Source organism: Lemur catta, chromosome 1 (genome assembly GCF_020740605.2).
Source record: "Lemur catta isolate mLemCat1 chromosome 1, mLemCat1.pri, whole genome shotgun sequence".
NCBI classification, from domain to species: domain Eukaryota; kingdom Metazoa; phylum Chordata; class Mammalia; order Primates; family Lemuridae; genus Lemur; species Lemur catta.
Window position 1 is genome coordinate 226003478 of NC_059128.1, and position 22069 is coordinate 226025546.

At 36.5% G+C, this 22069-nt stretch overlaps 1 protein-coding gene across 3 annotated transcripts in view; it reads left to right on the plus strand.

Annotated features, from left to right (window-relative positions):
• IGSF11 (immunoglobulin superfamily member 11) overlaps positions 1 to 21816 on the plus strand; it is a 132273-nt gene extending 110457 nt beyond the window's left edge. The window contains exons 4-7 of one of the 3 annotated variants that reach the window (XM_045540221.1): positions 1767 to 1922; positions 16537 to 16659; positions 17761 to 17911; positions 19499 to 21816. In XM_045540221.1, the coding sequence (XP_045396177.1) occupies positions 1767 to 1922; positions 16537 to 16659; positions 17761 to 17911; positions 19499 to 19943 (875 nt within the window). In that variant the 3' untranslated portion in view covers positions 19944 to 21816. The remainder of the gene's footprint in view (positions 1 to 1766; positions 1923 to 16536; positions 16660 to 17760; positions 17912 to 19498) is intronic. The other 2 variants (XM_045540222.1, XM_045540223.1) reach the window with 2 other exon arrangements.
• Positions 21817 to 22069: the final 253 nt, after the last annotated feature.

Sequence of the window (22069 nt, forward strand, 5' to 3'; positions counted from 1 at the left end):
AAAGTATACTTGCTCAAACAATAAATAATATTATCAACCAGATAGTGAGACCAAATAGATTTGGGGCCTTTTCCCAGGTTACACAGACAATGAACAACAACAAAGTTTGTACTAAAATTTAGAGTTCCTTACTCAAACCAGCACTCTTTCCGTTATACTGTGCTGTTAGGCTATCTCACACTAAATTATATTCATTCTAAACATGTTTGATTTCCCAATTTTCCTGTCTCTGAAATAAAACAGTTTTCTAAATGGACACTTGTAGTAGAGGTGGCTGAATGCAGTTCATTTGGGGAGATGGAGAAAGTGCTTAGAGAAGGCTGATGCTCTTGATTCTCCTTCATCCTACCCAAGTCCCAGAATCTACTCCCCTAGTCCTCGTCAAATTCTCCTGCCTTTTCTTTATCTTTCTCTTGTTGAGTCACTTGAGAATACATTTATTTTGCTTTGGGGATTCTTGCCATGTTCCCCCTTTGGGCAAGAATATCCTATAGACCTTGGTGCCTTTTCCTCCAAGCCTTCAAACAGAATAAGAAAACTAAGGACTAGGCTGGTGATTTCATTCTTAAAATCTTACTCATTTGTAATGTATTAAAAGTTATATAGATTTTAAAATACTCTGAGTGCTGAGTACACAGTGCTAATGGAATTAAATATTATTCTGATGCTTATACCTGTGAGTTAGGTAACTGGCTTCCCACATTACCCAGGCTTATTTATTTTTTCATTTTTTTAAAGGAAGAAAAAAGCCTTTATTTTATAATTAATGCCACCTTCAAAGATTTATCTGGGTTTCCCTTCATAGCGTCACAGTGGCAATGTCAAAGGCAGTAAATTGAGGAGATTGTTTTACCCAGTAATAGCAGTTAGGATTCTCTAAGAGTTTTACTTTTTCTACCCATAACCTTTCATTCTTCTCTCTTCCTCCACTTACTCTCTTTCCTGCTTCCTCTGCATACTCAATTCATTTTTCATTCATTCATTTATTCATTTCTGAAAGGGTGAACATATTTATTGAAAAGTCATGAGTATTACAAATATATCATCATTTAGACTTAAACTCTACTGTCTACATTCTTTAATACAGGACTTAAAGTCATGGGCTTAGTTTATATTTTTATTTGCTTGCTTTTTACTACTTGTCAGCACTTTATTCCTTTAGTGTTCTTTTTGGTAATTTTTGTTTCATGCTCTTTTTGTCCTTATGTGTCTTAATGATTATAAAATGCATTACTATAAACGTCCCCCTTACTTGGACCTTACTCTAGTTTTCCTCACCATTTGGTATAAAGTGGGTCTCTCTGGTTTTGTTTGCAAAGTAACAAAGGACCTTGTAAAGGTGGTCTTAGTCAGAGAATAGCTGGCAGGGTAAGTGTGTTGCTTTTCCTTGAAATCTCTGCTAAAAGTGCCCTCTTTCAGCAGTGATTTTAAAGGCAACATGTTGACATGAAGAATCTTAAGAATTCTTCTTTAGAGGAAGCAGAGTGAAAATAAGATCATGAGATATCTTAAAAATGTAATCTAAGGGTGTAGCCCTTTTTTACATATTTGTTCCCTGCCAGCTGAAGCTGCAGGCCCTGCATCTCTGCCAAATCCTTGTGAATTAGTACATGACTATCCTCTGGCTTCATCCATGAGTTTGTCTCCTGGTGTGTCCCCCCAGAACAATATTATCTGAGGTTCAGTGTACTGAATGTTGATGTCTCCTCCATCATCACTTGGCTTACAGTAAATGTGTACTTTATTGCTTACTCTTCCTGTTATAGTTCCCCCTTCTGCCCCACACTGCCAAATCCAAGGATCCCAGGATATTGGCAGCGATGTCATCCTGCTCTGTAGCTCAGAGGAAGGCATTCCTCGACCAACTTACCTTTGGGAGAAGTTAGACAATACCCTCAAACTACCTCCAACAGCCACTCAGGGTATGTACAGTGCTGCTTTACCCATTTTATTAGTTATCATGGAAAATTCTGATCCTAAGATTCACAAAGTAATTAACTTCAATAGATTTTGAAAGATAACACCCTGTAACTGCAGAAAAAGCTTTCTGGTTCATTTTGTGTTTTGAATTTTAAAGTGAGTAAAACATTTTCTTTCGCTGCTCTATGTTGCCTATAAGAAATATATCTCATCCAGTGATAACTATATATGGAAATTCTGTTCTAGTCAAGTGAAGATTTAAAATAGCTCAATGATAGCTTCTTTGAGTTAACTCTAAGACAATTCTTGAAGTTTATATCTGAGGATCCACTTCCTACTTGAAGCACTGCCTATTTTAAGAGGAGAAACATTAACAGAGTCATGAGAGAGTTAATTCTCCTGTTTTCAGCCTCAAATATAATTAGAGGAGGAAGACAGGAAGGAGAACAGAAAAAGGCCTCAGATCACAGGAGATCCGGGAATTGATCACACCAGACAGGTAAAGATGGAGGAGGCCTGAGTGTCACGGATGCTTTCTACCTATAAAACCAGCTATTTAAATTTTACTTTAAAGGAAACATCCTTGCAAAGTTGAGGAGATTTTATATAACAAATGAAGGGAAATTATGGAATTATATAAAAAAATCTTCTGTTTTAAGAAAATAAAATTTAGCAGCCTGAAGTGTTACATCATCTCTAATACAGAAAATGTCTCTTGTAGTATTCTCAGGGCAGATTTACAAATCTTAATTTAAATATAAAGAGTTATCAGTTAATGGAGAGGCCCCAAACAACCTTAATTATGCCTGATAAGTTTGAATCATATTGATGGTACATGCCTGTCATGGAAAAGGACAATCCTAAATTCTGTGGTAAAGTTATACATATTAAAGAACCAGGGGCCATAAGTCTCTAGAGAGCCCATAAGTTTTTTTTAGGAATCCCAACAGAAATATCGATGGACCTTGTCATCATCTTCCAGTTAATCTAGTCCCAAATTCATTATTTAAAAACTTCTTTTCAGTGTAACTTTTGGGTCACGTTAATAATGATTTCTGCAGTACTGTTGTTCATTGCTATGTTTAATTTATTCTAAACTATATTTAGTTTATTCAGCCACTGTTGGCTAAATAGCTTTTTTTGTAGACAAAATTTGTTAATCTCACCATTGTAAGGGGCGTGCTTAAAATAGTTCTTATCTTGAAATATTAAATCAAATTCTAAATTTTCCAGTAACTGTTTTTGTAACAGTTTACCTCTCTGGGCCTATTTTTTTTTTAATAAGGGGGTTAATAATGTCATCTTCACGGTCCTCTATGGCAGTATTTAACATTCCATGATTTATATTTATAACATTTTGTGGAATATTGGATGGAGCTTGGAATTACAAATGAACATTTGACAGTGGTTATTTGTATGTAAGTTGAGAAATAACTAAAGAAAGAGCCTCCCATACCGTTTTGTTTCTGGATAGGTGTGTATCAGTCAAATTTCTTGATACCCTCTTTGCAACTTGAATAGTGTTTGGTACTTTAGGTGTAAAAGTGAACTTTAATGTCAAGAATGAAAAGCTTTGTCTTTTATAATTCAAACTCTGGATTGATTATCAGAATTACTTTGGGTTACCTTTTCTATCATAATGCACATTAAATGAGTGTGATTTTTCATTTAAATTTGCCTCTTGATATCTACATATTAATAAAGTAGATCTCAAAATAGCATGTAACTCCAAAATAACTTAGATTTTTTTCCAGAAGATTTACTTTACTAATTATGTTTATAGTTATTTCATATAAACTCATGACGCATTCTCTGAGGAAAGAATGTTTGCAGCCAGGGGAAGGCATCCCAGAATTATGGTAGGTAACAGGATAATAATATTTTGGGATTAGAAATTTTTTTATGTGTACAAGCTAGCTTGAAGGAGCTCCCTCTGGCCAAATTTGGGACAATTTGAACATTAAAATACATATATATTCCATAGAATAAAATGAGAGTCACTGAATCCCTACTGGTAAGCGTAAATAAGTGGGGGCAAAGAGAAAGCAGTTTTTACAGTAGAATGCCAGCTAATGTATATGGAAGGAATAATGGAGTTAGACAAATCGTCACTGATGTCAAAATAGCCAGCAAAAGTTTGATGAAGAATAGGCTATTTACATAGCTTTAAAGTATGTCCCCACAAATTACTTATTAATTACAAAGAAATGGTAACTTTATAAAGGAGAGACCTGGTGGATACCACTTTAACCAAGTGATCAAAGTAAATGTCACCAATATTGTGATAAACTGATATCACATACCTTCTAACATATGCCCTGCAAAGGACACACAATCATTTCTGTGGTATTCCTGTCAAAAACACATAACCTGAATCTAATTATGAGGAAACAGCAAATAAACAAACGTGAAGGCAAAACTGTTCCTTATTGAAAGAGACTAGGGAGTTAAGATGACTAAATGCAATGTAGAATCTTGGATTAGAATCTGGACAGGGGAAGAAATAACTCTAAAGGACATTATTGAGATAATTGGTGAAATTTAAATATAAACTGTGGATTAGATAATATTATTGCATCAATGTTAAATTTCTCAACTTTGACATTTATACTGTGATTATGTAAAGAATGTCTTTGTTCTTAGGAAATATTCACTAAGTACTTAGTGGTAAAGAGGCATGATGTCTTCAACTTTTAAATGGTTCAGAAAAAAGTCTATATATTTAATGAGAAAGTAATAAAGCAAGTGGGACAAAATGTAAGCAATTGTTAAACCTGGGTAGACAATATATGATATGCAAGAGTTCCTTATAGTCTTCTTGCAAATTTTCTGTAAGTTAAAAATTACGTTGAAATAAAAGTTGCCAAAAAATTGTCCTTGTATAATTTATAGTCAAGATTTAAACGAATCTGTGACCACTATCCTGTGCAGTACATGTCGTTTTTACACAGAAATAATAAAGTGGATTTATTATTGTCTTATTGGTAAATAGCACTGTTGAATTCTAAGATAAGTACAAACTATATTTAAGGGATGATATTATTTGGACCAAAATGTAGCAGTTTGGTCTGTGTTTCTAAGACCTGTACAACTGACCCATATTCCAGTAGGTGTGGAAACAATGCACAACACACAGTTTTCCAGCCTCTATATCAGTGGTTCTCAACTGGAGGCACTTTGATTTGGTAACATCTGGAGACACTTTTGGTCGTCACACCTGGGTAGAGGCCAGTATCTTTAGGAGATGTTTACACTCTCATGCTCATTGCATTATTCATGATAGCCAAGATATGGAATCAAACTAAGTGTCCATCAACAGATGAATGGATAAAGAAAATTTGACACACACAGACACACACACACACAATGAAATACTCTTCAGCCTTAAAAGTGAAGAAAATTCTCTCATTTGTAACAACATGGATAAACCTGAAGGATTATGCTAAGTAAAATAAGCCAGGCATACAGAGACAAATATTGCATGATCTCACTTTTGTGTGTGCTGTGGTCTGAAAGTTTGTGTTTCCCCAAAACTCAAAAATTGAAATAACTCCAAGGTGATGGTATTAGGAGGTGGGGGTGAAGCTCTCATGATTGGGATTAGTACCCTTATAAAAGAGAACTAGCTAATCCCTTCCACCGTATGAGGACTGTGAAGCAGGTTCACTGTGTCCTGGTTACATTCATACACATAACAAGTTACATGAAGTGAATTTATTACTTACAGACAGACAGCAAGGGATTCATTGCAAGCCAATTCCCCAAGGCTCATGAAAGCTACCTGGAGCAGACAGAGCCTCATCTGCGCATGCCCACTTGCATTTCAGCTGAGAGAGTCCAGAAAGCACCCCCCCATCGGTTTTATACCCAGGGGTCACAGGAATCACTGGACTAAACCATTGAAGCACATCCTGTTTTTAGGAGCGACTGGAGCAGAGTCCAGGGTGTTCCAGCCAATTTCTCCTTAACACAGGATGTTGTATTCCCAGCACATTTTATAGTTTTTCTTGAAAACTTGAAAGCAGGAAAGGGTAGAGAACCGCGGGGGGCGGGGGGGGGGGGCAAGGGCACCTGAAGACTGCCCTGGAAGGGCACAGCAAGAAGGCAGCATTATCTATAATACACAGGACAACCCTCACAGCAAAGAATTATCTGGCCTAAAATGTCAATAAATAAATTACATTTAACATTTTCTAATGTTAAAACAGCTATGCATTTCTAGAATAAAACCTATTTGATTGTGAGTTTTAAAAATAAATTGTTACATTCGGTCTGCTAATATTTTCATGGAATTTTTGCATCAGTGAGAGAGTGGCCTATGGTTTTTTCTGCCTTCTATTGTACTGGTTGTTCAGTTTTAGTATCATGTAATAATACCAAATAATCTCATAAAATGAGTTGGACAGCTTTTCCTTTTTTCTATTCTTTGCAACAATATGAGTAAGATGAGGATCGTCTGATAATTCCGTAGAATTTTGCCTATGAAAGCCTTGCCTTATATGTTTTTTTGGCTAGATTTTTGACTACTGATTCAGTTTCTCTAATGGTACAGGTTTATTTAGATTTTCTGTATCGTCTATATTTTTCTGGAAAACATCTCTTTTGTCCAAGCTCTTATGCATTTTGCCATCCAGTTGTTCACAGTATTCTCTATATAAGAGCAGAATAATGTATTTAAGAGTATAGGTTCTGGACTCAGAGGACATAGTTTTGAATCGTGGATCCAGGAATTCCTGGGAATGTGACCTTGTGCCTTAGGTTTTTTATATGTAAAATGGAGACAATCATTGTAACTATTGCACAGTTGCATGAAGATTAAATGAACACACATGAAATGTTTAGAACAGCAACTGTCATGTTCTAAATGTTTGTGTTGTGACTTACTAAATATTAGTATTTATATTATCATTATTCCTTTGTAAACTTTTAAACTCTCTGTAGTTAGTCCTTTTCATTCCTAATACTGTTTATGTGTGTTTTTCCTTTATTTTTGGGATCTGTCTTTCTAAATCCAGCTTTTGATTTTGTCTGTCTTCTTGTATGCTTGTATTAATTTCTGTACTTCATTCATTCATTTGACAAATATTCATTGAACACCTACTAGGTGCCAGACACTGTTCTAGATGCTGGAAATACATCTGTGAACAGGACAGATATTCTTTCCTTTGCAGAGCTTATGGTCTAGTGCGGGTGGAGTCTGAATATAGTTAATAAATTACAAAGTTTGTTAAAGATCATAAGTTCTATGGGGAAAGAGCAGATCAGGGTAAAATAGATAGGGAATGAGGAGCTGCAATTTTAAAGTAGGTGCTTAGGGTAAGACTCATTGAAAGGATGATATTCTAGCAACGATTTAAAGGTAATGCAGGAATGAGCCATGTGAATATGGGGCTGGAAAGCATTCCGGGCAGAGAGAATGAATGGACATATGAAGGCCTTGACGTCAGAGATGCCAGTGTGTTTGGTGTGGACTGAGTAAGGCAGAGAATAGTAAGAGCTGTTATGTCCAGTTGCAGGTGCTGGGATATGGTCATACATTGCATGTCAAACTTGTTAATTGTATTATTCAATAGCCTATGTCTTTATCAATACTTTATCTGCTTCAGCTATAATTTTATGACAAAGATGTGTTTAAAAATCACATTGTTAAGATTGTGGATTTGTCAGTTCTTGCAATTATGCCAATTTTTCTTTACCCACCTTGAGATTATGTCATTAGGTGCTCACAGGTTTGTGATATATCATTGGTATTCTTAATATGATTTTTGCATTGTTTTTACTTATTAAAATTGAAAGCTACTGTAGCTTTCTTTGATTAATTCTTGTTGGTGTGTTTCTATTTTACGGTTCATTGGCTTTTAGCTTTCCATGCTTTATGTTTTAGGTGTATCTTTATATAAACTGCTTATATCTGGATTGAGTTTGGTTTTCAATCTGTAATCTTAGAGCTTCTATCCTTTAACTGTTGGAATCCATTTAAAGTAATTATGATTATAATTAATTTCTAATATTTGATGTTTTCTATTTACTAAGCTTTTTCTTTACTTCTCCCCTCCCTATACCTTCTACTGATTATTTGAGTGTCCTTTATAATCTTTTTTCTCCTCTACTTTTTAAGTTATAATTTTATTTCTGTTAGTGTCTCAATTCTTAAATACATACTTGGTTTAATGTAGTCTGGAAGTAAAAATATCTCTACCTTTCATCCAAACAGTAGCACAATAGCTTTAATTTCTTCTACTTTTCCATAGTCTATAACATTTCGTCTCACAAATTTTGTTTTCTCCTGTTAGCTATTTGTTGAGCCTTTTCATTCTATCTACCATGACTCTTGGCTTCTCTCTCCTGTTTTTAATTTCTGTATCTTTCTTTGCTGCAATTTTGTTACTGTCCTTGGCTTTAGTATGTTTGTTCTACATTATTTTTAACTTTCTCCCTTTTTAGTCATCCCCAATGTTGTTGTTGTTACATTTATTGCCAATTTATTTGAATTTACCCAAAAGTTTGCCAGTTTCTTGGCTCAGTATTGCTTGTTTCATCACACTAATTTTTTCTATGTTCCATATTCTTACTAACTGACGTACACATCCTTTAGTAGATATTACATCGATGATCTATGAGTGGTAAATGTTTTCACGTTTGTTTTTCTGAAAATATCTCTATTTTTTCCCCTATTCTTGAATGCAGTTTATCTGAGTATAGAATGCTAGATTATCAGTTATTTTTCCTTAAGAATTTGGAAGTATTATTCCATTTTCTTCTGACCTTTGTTGTTACTATTGAGAAATTTGCTGTTGGTCTGTTTATACGTATTTGTCTTTTTCTTCTATTTGTTTTTCAGAATTTTTTTTTAACTTGGTATTTTATAGATACTAAAATATTTGTACGTATGCGTTAATTTTTATTTATCCTGCCATGGGCTTGTGGTGCTTCTTAAATTGAGAGATTCTGTCATTTGTTAATTCTGGAAAATTCTTAGTCATTATGTCTTTGCATGCAGCCTCTTCTTTGTTCTCTTGATCCTTTCCTATTAGTTCTTGGTTTAGTCTTTTAATTCTGTATACCATGTTTGTAATCCCTTGTTTATCTTGAAATTTCTTTATCTTTCTGTGAGGCATTCTGGTTGTTTTTGGTTGTGGGTTTTTATCTTCCAGATCACCAATTTTCTTTTCTGCTCTGATTGCTGTTCAACCTGTCCATTGAGTTTTAAAACTTTTGTGACAATATTTTTTGTGTCTGTAAGTTTCTTTTGGCTTTTCAAGGCATCACACTCTTATGGTGACTATTATTTATGTGTTTAATGATCTTAAGCATACTAATTTTATAGGCATCTTCATATAATTTTAGTGTCATGTTCTTTGTGTGCTAATCCGCCTGCTGATTGTATGACTAACTTTCCTTCATGATGATCATTTCCTCATGTAAACTCTTCACCTCGATCGTTTTTCTGTAGTTGCCCTTAGCTATGGGTTGTGGGTTTTTTTATTTGTTCCTGGCAATAGCCCTAGAGATTTTCACCAGTTTGAGAGCAATTGTTATATTGACATTCTTGGCTTGGAAATTCTATACCATATATGCAAAGTAAAATCAGACTCCACACATAAACGTAACCTAGGTTTGTGAACTTGTTTCTCACAGGGGACTTAGAAATCTACCTGAAGCTCAAGAGTAGAGATAACTATATCCATGTTAGAACACAACATAGCAGTTAAGAATGTGAATTCTGAAAGCCTTGGTTTGAATTTTGCCTCTCATTTTTAGCCATGTGACCTTGGGAAAATTGCTTAACCATTCTGTGTTTCTGCTTCCTCTAATCTAAGAATAGATGTAACAATAAAAAAAAAAATCAAACTCCTGAAATATTGAGATGAATAAATGAGTTAGTCATAAAAATCTTAGAATAGTGCTTTGTACATTGTAAATTTGCAGTAAATATTAACTGTTTCAGTGATTAGTATTACTTAAACAAGTGTGTTATAATTCTTTTTTCACTGAAGGAGTAACCTGTTCAAGGTCCTGGCTGTAAACAGGTTGATTTCTTTCTGGAATGACATCTACTCTTCAAATCATGCAGCCTCTTGGCAATCAAGGATTGATAACCACAGTTGCTCCTCACGATGGCTCAGTAAAACCTGGATTCCTCAAGAAAAGCTGAGGGGATATACTTAGAAAAAAAAATCTCCTTTTTGGCTTATATAGAGAGAATAACCCTCACACTTTGAAGAAACACAGAACTTTAAAATAAGTTCTTTTAAAATTACGTGCAAATAATGGCAATTAATTTCCTATCTATTCTTTTACCTTGGTAAATTTAAAGTACAATATTATTTATTTTCCTTACTAATGGTTAACTTTTCCTAAAATAAATTATGCATTTCCCCTTCATGGTTTCTAAAAAATCTTCTGTTGTCCTCATCCTTTTATAATTTACTACAATGAAGAGAGATGATAGATTCTCCCGTGAAGAACTTTGGAGATCATAGCTGCAACAAGAGAGTATCTTAATTGTCACTGTAGTACAACAATGTCACGTTACAAAGACTGAAGCCTGGAGAACAGGTTTGCCAAAAGCCTGCTGATACAAAGAACTCCCATTCTTTTGGCGTGCTTGGAAGGCCCAGGAATCTCAATTGTCTTTCTCAAACCATCGCCGCTGTTTCCCTTCCCAGTGAGAGTGTTTCCATAATTTTCTCATGGGGAGCAGAAAAATTTTCACTCACATAAGTCGATGAATAAATGGGTGTTTATTTCTGCTTTATCAAAATGTTATTCTAACCGAAGACAAGTTTTTTTTCCCCTTTCGTTTTGCCCTCTGACATAAACAAGTCCCGTATCATGTTCAGTAGTCACTCTTCTTTAAAAGATTAAATGCCAGTGATTATCATAACTATATTCATATATACATTCATTCTTTAAATATATATACGTGTATGTGTGTTCACACATACATGCACTTATACAACCCTTATTCTGTACAACTACTTCAGTGTAGAGTGTTGAGGAAGGTGGAGAAATACAAATATAAATTAGATATATCTCTATCCCAGAGCTCACTGCTTAATGGAGGAGACAGATATAAAGAGATAATTATAGTACTGCAGATTAATGCTATGAAAAGGTATATAGTGCTATAAAATTTAAGATAGAAATACCAATTCTCCTTAAGGAGTCCAGGAATAACTTTATAGGGAAATAGATTCCTGAGCAGAAATGATCTTAAATGATGGGTAGAAGTTTTACTGGGTAAAAGTGGGTATTTTAAATAGAGGGAGGAACCATGCATGCAAAATCTTGCAAGTGTAAAAGTTTGACATTTTTAAGTGAGAAGATCCATGAAGCTGACATAAAAGTTCATGGGGGTTTGGCCCGAGAGGAGTTTGATAAGGTCAACTCTGGATTGTAAAAGGCTTTATGAAACATGCAAAGAGTTTGGATGTTATCTTTGAGACTGTGGATATTGACTGACATTTATAGAGCCAGAGAAGATAGCCAGATGTGCATTTTAGAAATAGTATCAGCAATCAATGTGAAAGATTGGTAGCCAGGTCATAAATGGGAGGCTGTGATGATAGCCCCTTCAAGAAATGAAAAGGGCCTGTATTAACTCCCTAGAGATAGGGATGGAGAAGGGACAGGAGGAGGGTAAGATTCAAGAGAAATTGAGGATAAAAATCAACAAGATATGGGACTTGATTAGTGTTGGGACTCAGAAGAGTCAGACTTAAATCAGATTCTTGCAGTGAACCACTGAATAAACAGTAATCATCTTAGAGAAGGAATTCGTAGAGGTTTGCTTGAGAAAGGTGATCTCCGGGACCTCTAGATGGGGATTGAGATAATAACATTTCTTGGGCACTAATTACCATTCTCCTATCAGAATGAAAGCTTCACAGTCAGCATAGAGATGCACTGATTCATAAGAATCCAGTGATGTTGAGCTAAAAGCAAATGCAGAGTCGACATTTCTGACAACCCAGACAAAAGTGGTTAGGAGGAAGCAGTCAGGATCTAATCAGTTAGTCTTGCTTATAGCTGTTGCCTTGTTATAAATGCATGTTAATGGCTTTCTATGTTGCTAGTGGGGAATAATTCTTACAAATATTAATATTTTTATATACATGGTATATTTTATGTAAGTGCCAAGAGTAGTTTCCAAGTGATAAGTTTTGGAAGCAAAACAAGCCCTTAACTTGGTAATTTTGTTGTGTGATTCTGTGTAATGTTGTTGATACCAGGGGATTTGAATATTAAATTATTCAAATATTGCCTAGTAATGTTCATTGGTGTTTTCCAATGTTTGAATATTTTCTATAAGCTTTGGTTTTTTGTGAATACTTTAATGGCAGAAATGCAAAGGGAAGAAGATAGGGATGTTGCTGTGGATTACACTGACAAGAAATGGGCAAATATACATAATCTAAACATTTGTACCCCATGATATGCTGAAATAAAAAAAATGGACTTGGAGCTAGGTATTTATATATAAATTTAATAAATACCTATGGAAAGTGTAAAAAAAATCTGAATTGGCAAAAGCAATATCTATTTCAGTGGCAAAACCAAAATCAGGGCAAGCAGACAAAATGGTTCTTTTTTTCATCGACTGAGCAAATATGAAGCAGCATATACCCTAACACCCATCTGGAAGGTGCTATTGGACATTCTCATAATGGGGACAGGTTCTCCCCCTGTCCCTTCTCCATCTCAGTCTTAATTCTACCAACGTCAACACAAAAATAAAATTTTTTATGTCCAATGCTGTATAGTATTTTAAATTTATCTTTTAAGAGTGATAGAGTTTAAATATTAAGTATTTGTGGTATTATCTTTAAGTTTTTAAATAGATTTTTATTTGACATTTATTTTGTATTTAAATATTCCCTTTATTTACAATCTTATTATCACATGTCTGTTTCAGGCTGAAATAATTTTTATACATCATTGAAATATATAATTTTTATGTAATAAACTATACTTTTATTGTTATATCCTTTTTTACAGAATACTTCTGAGACCTTTATGTAAGAAATGCTCACTGTATATTATTATGATCACTCATTATTTAAAAAGCATAAATCATATAAAATACAGAATAATTTGTAGTTTAGGAATCCTTATCTCTCATTCTCAAATCATAAAGATTAATATCTGTTGGGAATTTAGAGACACTAGACATTTTTCAAATTTCTTGACTGATTTTTCTCATGATTCAGAAAATGTATAAATTTCCCAAGAAATGCCAGGAAGGAATTCCTACATGGAAAACATTACCAGCCACTATAGTAAGCTTTTTACGTGCATTATCTTGTTTAGTCCTCACTGTAACCTATGAAGTGTGGGTGCTTTGGTAGCTCCGTATTTCAGATGAGGAAACTAAAACATAGATGAAGAACAGGTCACACACCTAAGACCACAACTAGTAGGAGGTAGTGTAGATTTACACCCAGGCTGTCTGACTCCAGAACACATACTCTCAGCAGATACACCATCTTACAGGCAGCCAGAGGTGGCGTCCTGGAACTAAGGAGAAAGGATGGAACTGGGAATATACTCTTACATTGGTTTCTCTCTAATTGGGAAGGGAATTACAGACCAGGTGCATAGCTTGTATGGGATGCGGTGTTGCTATGAACTAAAACGGAGTGGGGTGTAATGTCCTTTGAGCTTTCCAAACTATGCAGTTACACACAATTGAACTTTCCCTATTCTTTAAAAGAAAAAAAAAAAATTTATTCTCTGACTTCATTTCAGCAATTTACTTCTGTGCTAGAGCAGCTAAGTGAAATGCCAGATTGAGGAATTAGCCCTGCTGGTTTCGGGAAGAGCCGTGTGCTCTGTGGCTGCAGGCTGACGTGTGCTGGAGAGTTGCTCCCGTCTCCGTTTTGCCTTGTCTACATAAACAGCCCTGTTTTGTTTCTGGTTAATCCTCCCTTATCAATGTGTCTTTCTCAATCCCTGATTACATTCTGAGTTAACTCTACCATGGTATGTCAACCTCATTTAGTAATGCTTTCTTAGAGCAACATGTTCATGGTATCAGCATCTGAAGAGTCAACAGGAAGAACAGTAACTTTACCTTTTAAAGGTAACTTTAAAGCAGTAATCTTTAGAGTTTATTTCTTTCTACATGTGAGAGTGCTGCTTAGAGGAGCTGTTTAAAATTTCTCTAATTGTCTCTACAAAAGCGTCAACAACATTACTAGTTTGCTGTGAACTCATCAAATTTCTGGAATTTCAGGGCCTATGGAAAAGAAAAATACCCCAAACACCACCACCACCACCACCATGTGTGGAATTGTGGGGTTATTGTACAGAGATTATGGTTTTCTTGCATGATGACATTAGGGCATGTATTGAATGAAGAGGGAGTTAGGCAGATGGCTTAGTTTATAATACTAACAGCATTGGAACATTGCATGGTTAGGAAATATCCTGTAGATGCATGCTATGGAATAATATGGTTTTAAATGCCTTACTGGAAAGCCAGGTGTACATATGGTGATTATGAGCTTTTGACTTGGACAGACCCTATTTTAAAGACTGCTGCTACTTGTGTACTAAGGGATCTTGGACAAATTGCATAGCTTTCTATTCATCCATCTTACTCTACACCCTTTCTGAATTGCATAGTTTCTCTGAGCTTCCTTATCTTTGAAAAGTAGGGAATATACAACTTAAGCTTGTTAAATGAGACATATTTAAAGCTTCCTACAGGGGCACAAAATAGACACTAAAGAGATGGTAGCCCTTTTATTTATTGGTTGATTACCTTTATTTAGTAAGCACTTTTCTGTGTGCTGGGTAATTTCTGAGGAGGCAATTGTTTTCTCCTCTCCCATGTTCTATTTGACTTCCCAGGCCCTCATTAGATGGCCCTCCTGTGTGCTCCCCTAGCACCCGATATTCTCTAGCCCTGCTGGCACTTACCCCGTTGCTTGCCTGCTTGTCTCATTAAGGTAAGAGACTGTGTCGGTCTTGTTCATCATTGTATCAGCATCCTCAGAAAACCCAGCACAAAGGAAGGTGTTCAATAAATATTTGTTTATTAAACAATTGAATTAATAAATGCACTGTGGTCAGGTCTGCATTTGCTGACTCCTTCTCTCTGCTTCTGCCTTTGATCTGGATAGAGATAAAAGTTGCCGGCAGAAAAGAGATAGCTCATCTTAGTTCCATATAAAAATAAGTCAATTCACGGTGGGGATAGCTCCCAGTGCTGCCCAGGCTTACTTGGACTTTGTGCCAGAATTGTTTTTTTATTTGTGCCATTCGGAGGCTTTTCTACTTCTAAATTTGCAGCTATTTGGAATGGTTCAGCTGATTGGATATATTAATGCTATCTTTCCTGCCTAAGGGAGGCTGTAAAGCCTAGACCTTAGAGGTAAGACATCCCTCCATCCAACTCCCATTCCTAACAACCAGCTGTGTAATCTTATTGTCCATTTAAAGCTTCAGTTTCCTTGACTGTTCAATGACTTTAATAATAAACCTACCTCATTGGGTTATTGTAAAGATTGAGATAATACCTATGAAAGCTTACCCAATTATTGGCATAATGGTTAATAACTATTAACTTTAGTTTTATTATTGTAAGTCATTTACATTTTATAGGAATAAATAAACTATACTAGTATTGATGAATTAGTAAAATGTGAACTATTGAAACATTTCTTGGTAATACCAATACAGTGGCCCTGAAAGCCACTGTTCAGACCTCCCGATGAGGGAACATGATAGACTGACGGCCCCAGCTGCTTCCCCTCTGAATCCACCACTGTGCACACCCAGGCCAAGCTTCCCCGGGGCTGCTCCCAGCCAGTGATGAGGTGCAGTGGGTCTACTACTACAGGCCTGTTTCTGCAAGGCATGGGGCTTCTTGAATGGGTAACTTTGGCTCAAGGACTCTCCATCTGCCTGGTGGAAACTCCCTTGAAACTATGCTGCAGTCTGCAAGTCTTCCTACCCCATCCTCCTTCCTCCCCTCTCTGCTTCACAGAGGTGGGACCTGCACGGCAGGGTCTGAGGCTTTTCCCTGCCTTCCCCAGTTTCCTCTGCATTTCCTTTACTGGTGTCTCCTCCAATAAACCTTGTGCTTGTCTTGATGCCTGCTTCTTGGAGGATCTGAGCTAACACAAGTGTAGTCATTGTTGGAAGGGAGTAGTAATCTATACCTTAGAGCACAGACTTGATAGTTTCTTCATCAAGTACAAAGTGAACATTATTATAATAAGTTTAACCTGATCTTCATGTTACTGTATTTCCTCAAAATTAAACTTCGGTACTACTGATCATAAATTCTCTAGGATAAGCATTAGCCACCATTGCCTCAGAGGAGGCTACTATTTCATAACATTTAGGACTTTACATGCTAATCTGCAGGTTAAATTTCAAGACTGTTATTATTTAGGACAGTCCTCCATAGTTCCAGGTCTTTAAAGTGATGTAGTGATTTTAGTCTTTAACATTCATGAATTCAAAATTTCTCCTCCTCCCAAAAATAAATTTATTGATAGCTCTCCAGTGTTAATCTATTTTTATAGTCTAGTCTTCCACTAATTTCTTTGGTTTTCTTATTATTTCTGCCAAATCCTCACGTGACTATTATTTTTGTGACAGACCAGGTCCAGGGAACAGTTACCATCCGGAACATCAGTGCCCTGTCTTCAGGTCTGTACCAGTGCGTGGCTTCTAACGCCATCGGAACCAGCACCTGTCTTCTGGACCTCCAGGTTATTTCACGTAAGTATATGAAATTCTGATGTCAACTCTGGGTCTGAAACTCTAAGATTTTTGCTAAAACAAGAAATGAAGGGTTCTGCTTAATTGATTTGAGGTTTTGTGAAGATTAATAGAAGTTCTTTTGGTTTTAATCATTGTTGAATATATTTTATAAATGTTTCAGTATACTTTTCAGCCTCAGCAAAATGATAATCTTTGTGACAAAATATCTTTCTTTTCAGGATCATTAGAAGCAAACCAGTTCTTTTTTTCTGAGACAGTCTCACTCTGTTGCCCCAGTTAGAGTACAGTGGTATCATCCTAGCTCACTGTAACCTCAAACTCCTGGGCTCAAGTGATCCTTCTGCCTCAGCCTCCCAAGTGGCTGGGACTATCAGGTGTATTCCACCACATCCAGCTAATTTTTTTCTATTTTTAGTAGAGACAGGGTCTCGCTTTTGCTCAGACTGGTCTCGAACTCCTGATTCCAAATGATCCTCCAGCCTCCGCCTCCCAGAGTGCTAGGATTACAGGCGTGAGCCACCATGCACAGCCTAAACCAGTTCTTATTGTATAGTACTATAGATATTATAAAAATTGTAATAATCTTATGGGTATAATAGACCTTCTTGTGTTTTTTCCTAATTTCTTATATCTGCTTAATTGGTTTATAGGTTATAAATAGGCGGTGCAGAAAATTTCTCTTTAGTTGAGAATTCTCAGTTATTTGAATTCCAGTTGCAAAAGGGAGTGATTTGGCTAGGGTGAGGTAATAAGCTATCCCACTGATTTCTAGGGTTCGTTTTGGACAGATCAGGCAACTTAGATAGGTGCCATCTGTTTTCTGCCTCGCTCTTGGTGTGAGCAAGCTCTCCCTAAAGCTGTGCAAGTCATTTAATTGTTTATTCATTCAACAAATATTGAGAGCCTACTGTGTGTTAGTCCTAGCCACTGGATGTATAGAAAGTGAATTGAGGTTTAACTTTATATGGATGCAATATTTTAGGATTTTAGGCAGTTTTGTACATTTTAAGCAAATTCATCAGTAAACTTCTATGTTTATACAGTTGCATGGGTATATGCTATTTCTCTCTTTCTCTTCTCTTTAAATATATTTTTCAGCCCAGCCCAGGAACATTGGACTAATAGCTGGAGCCATTGGCACTGGTGCAGTTATTATCATTTTTTGCATTGCACTAATTTTAGGGGCATTCTTTTACTGGAGAAGCAAAAATAAAGAGGAGGAAGAAGAAGAAATTCCTAATGAAATAAGGTTTGTGTGTTGGATAATTTGCCCTGCATGGGCAATGTGTATTTCTGTTTATTCTGGCAGTTAAGATTTCTTTGTTAATCTTGTAACTCTTATGGCCAAGGAAATTAAAGTGGCCAAATGATCCTTTCTTATATATTATTTTTCCTCATGATACTGCCCAACTTTATTCACTGGATCGCAAAAGGGAGTAAAGTCTAGCATGTGCCCAACTAGGAGGATACAAGTGAAGAGTTCTCCTGCTCCTCCACATCTCCAGGGTGTGTGGGTTTAGGTGGCTGCCACAATAGAAAAGTTAGCTTAAAACATGTGTTTAACATTGGCATTTATAATGGATGAGAAAATAGAGCGAGACGAAACCCTGTAAGAGCAAACCAGTGCCTGTATACAGCAGTATGACTCAGAAAGACAGTTCAGACAAGAATATGAACATCTTAAGAAAACAATGCCAAAATGATCCTTTAAAGAAAAGTGACTTGGTGTATTGTAGAGATTCGAGGGTTCAGGCTCAGACTCAGAGTTCATCATAGCATACCCTTGCTGAAGACACCTTAATGACTCCAGTCTCCTCAGTGGAATGTACACAGCCCTTCAGGGTGTGACCCTCACCTGCTCATCTTGTCTCACCACTTTCCAGCTCACTCTGCTTTCATCTCTTCTGCAGTTTCCCAGGCCTCAGGGCTTTTACTTAAGCCCTTTTACTCAAGCCCCTGTTTTCTTTCTGGACCGCATTTCTTTCCCTTTGATCCATCTCTTTGCTAAAATTTCTTGACTGGATTCAAGACTAGCCCAGGCATCACCTTCTCACATAAATTGTCTTTAGCCCTTAGCCCAGCCTTTCAGACTTGCAAATGTCGCTACCCCCACTTGACTGTAAGCTTCTTAGGTGTAGGACCTGCTTTTTTTTTTTTTTTTTAAACATGAAACATCTAGTTAGAGGGTACTCAATAAATGTCAAGTCAATTAGTTAACATCTTAAATTAAATTAATGACTTCTCTCAGCCTCTTGTAATTCTTAAGGGTTTAGGCATATGCAGGGGTAGATTCCATCCCACCATATAATTACTGAGGAAAACCTCTCATCAGCACACCACAGTGATTTCCGAAACCCCAAAAAGCAACAAAATCAGACCAACTCTAATCATCTCCCAAAGTTCTCCACACTCAGCTTGATTTCCTGGATATTTTATGGCAACTAGCTCAGTGGATTTCTTTATGGACTATTTTCCTATTTGCAATAAAAAAAAAAACCCAGCTCATATATATTTATAAATTATATATAAATATTTATGCACATATATATTTCAGTTATATTGGAAGAGACATTCTTTGAGAGATTGGATATTCCTTTTCTACTCTTGGAGTTGGAGAAGTTGAGGAGAGATTTTCTTGACCATCATCTCCAGGGAATGAGTGCCAAAGCCAAGGCCATCTAGGGTTGCCTGTTTGCTTTCATGGTAGAGTGGTCTCTCCTGAGGATTTGGGTTTCAGACATATTAGCCTTAGCATGAAAAGAAAGAGTCCTGGGTAGGAGGATAGGATTAACCTCAAATAAATCCTAATGACAACTTTATTTTTGTTCCTTTTCAGAGAGGATGATCTTCCACCTAAATGTTCTTCTTCTGCCAAAGCATTCCACACTGAGATATCCTCCTCGGAGAACAACACGTTGACTTCTTCCAATACTTACAACAGTCGATACTGGAGCAACAATCCAAAAGTTCACAGAAACACAGAGTCGTTCAACCACTTCAATGACTTGCGCCAGTCTTTCTCCCTCCAGTCAGGCAATGCCAGTATACCATCCATTTATGCTAATGGGAACCATCTGGTCTCAGGTCCACATAAGACTCTGGTAGTGACAGCCAACCGGGAGTCATCACCGCAGGTCATGTCCAGAAGCAATGGCTCAGTCAGCAGGAAGCCTCGGCCTCAGCACACACATTCCTACACCGTCAGCCATGCCACACTGGAGCGAATCGGTGCCGTACCTGTCATGGTGCCAGCTCAGAGTCGGGCTGGGTCCCTGGTATAGAACACGAAGGGGTGTTGTGCTCAGAAATGAATAAATGGAATGAATGCCTCCATACAAAGAGGAGGGTGGGGTGTGCAAGTGCTGGGAAAGAAACACTTTCCTTGTAATTATCTTAGTAAAAAGCGCAAAGAAGGCAATGCTGTTACCTGGCCATGAGATGTGTGGGATGGACTGGAATGCTCCACCAGGAACACTTGATTTCCCACCACAGGTGTCTGGGGGTTCTGTTCAAAAAGCTGGATCTCAAAGTTGTGCCAAGCTGAGGAAAAAGATGTAAGAGCAGAATAGCACTTAAAACCCAAACTGCAGTCCAGATGGGCTTGTTCTTTAATTCATGCCTAACTTAATAATTTTTCAGAAGACTAAAGTGCCAGATGGAGTTTAAATATTGAAATTATTTAAAAAGATAGTTCTTTAAGGAAATAATGAGCAACCCTGTGATATGTTCTGCCTCTCCCCATTCCCTCATTATGTAGAGGGCTTAATGGCATAAATGGTTAACATTGGTCCCAGCAGGGCTGGCTCTTCTATCATATGATCAAAACTTTTTACACAAACAAAATTAAGAAATAGGGGAAAACAAAGGAAACTTCTTTGAGAAGCCCCTCAATATTTATTTATTTATCTATCTCTTCCTGAACCATGAATTTCATATTTGGAATATTGCTGTATTGACAGATTCTTGCCTGTCTGTGTTATTCTAGGATCTGTTACAGGTCCATGGCAATTACTGTTCATTTTTTCCTAGAAAAATATTTTTTTAAAGAAAACTTTTTTTTTTTTAATACATGAGAGCCATTGGGCCAGGAAAGACAACTTGTGTAATACCTTTTTCAGGGATTGTGTCTGGCGAGTCCACAGCAGGTACGTAACGTCATGAAAGAGCGAGGTGGTGTGGGCAGCACAGAAGCAGGAAAGTGAGGCTAAGGGTTGCGGCCTTGCCGGGCGGCCTCTCAGAGCAAGGTCGTCCAGGTCTTCCTTGCTGTCACTCTAGGTTACTCTTAATGAGGGCAGCACCTGATGCCTTTTGTACTAGGGTAGATAACTTTCTCCTTGTTTGACATGTAGAGGTTACCACGTTGTTACAGGGAGGGCAGGAGTTGTTTTTGTTTTTTTTTTTAAAGAGATAAGACTGAGACAAAAGGAGTGTGTCCCAGTGTACCCCTGGAAGGGTCAGCCCTATATCTGTGACAGCTCAAGATTGCAATGTTGCCCAAATGCAGTTTATAACACTGTAAAGAGACTCTTTTTGTGGTTAATTACCTGGTCTGGCTGGCCTTGCAGTACACCAGATTGATTTACAGATTCTCCGTTTTTATTTTGTGCTATGTAGATCTGGCTTTACTACATAGTGACTATCTCGCCTTAATCACACTTCAAGCAACCTACAAATTTCTTTCTAGATTTGTTTTCTAAATTATTTATGATACTGACCCCGTAATTCCATAAGAGTGTATTTTCTTCCTGGATGTGTTTTCTCATTCCCTCTTCCCACCATGCTTTTTGCCCTCTTTTCCTGCAAGCATAGTCTTCACAGGGAGTGGCCTCCTGACCTTTTTTCAGTTATTTGAATGAATGGAAACCATCAGCTGCTGCATACACTGTTTTTCCAAGAAGGCCACTCTCAGAACCTAACCACTGCAACCATTTCAATATTGATAAAAAGATGAATTTACTTTAGCATTACTTATTTTTTCCATTTGATGGTTCTTGACTTTGTAAAAATTTAAATAAATGAATGTCTATACTTTTTATAAAGAAAAGTGAAAATACTGTGGCAAAGAAGATACTATCAGATGCTGTGTAGGAAGCATTTATCTTGCATTTATTCTTTCTAATTATCTAAAATTCAATAAAAGTTTATTCATATAAAGTAAGTTGTCATTAATTATCAATACTAATGAGAGTCATTTTTAAATTTCTTAAAAAGTTTTCTTAATGTTATAAGCATTTTTCCATTCTGTTAAGTATTCACAATCATTTTAATGGGCATATAATATTCTAAAAATTACTTAACCTTTCTCTTGTTAAATTTGATTCCAGTTCTCACTCATATAACTGAAGATGTAATGACTCTCTTCATACATTGAGCTATTTTCATATTTCCTAGTCTAGAAGTTCATGAA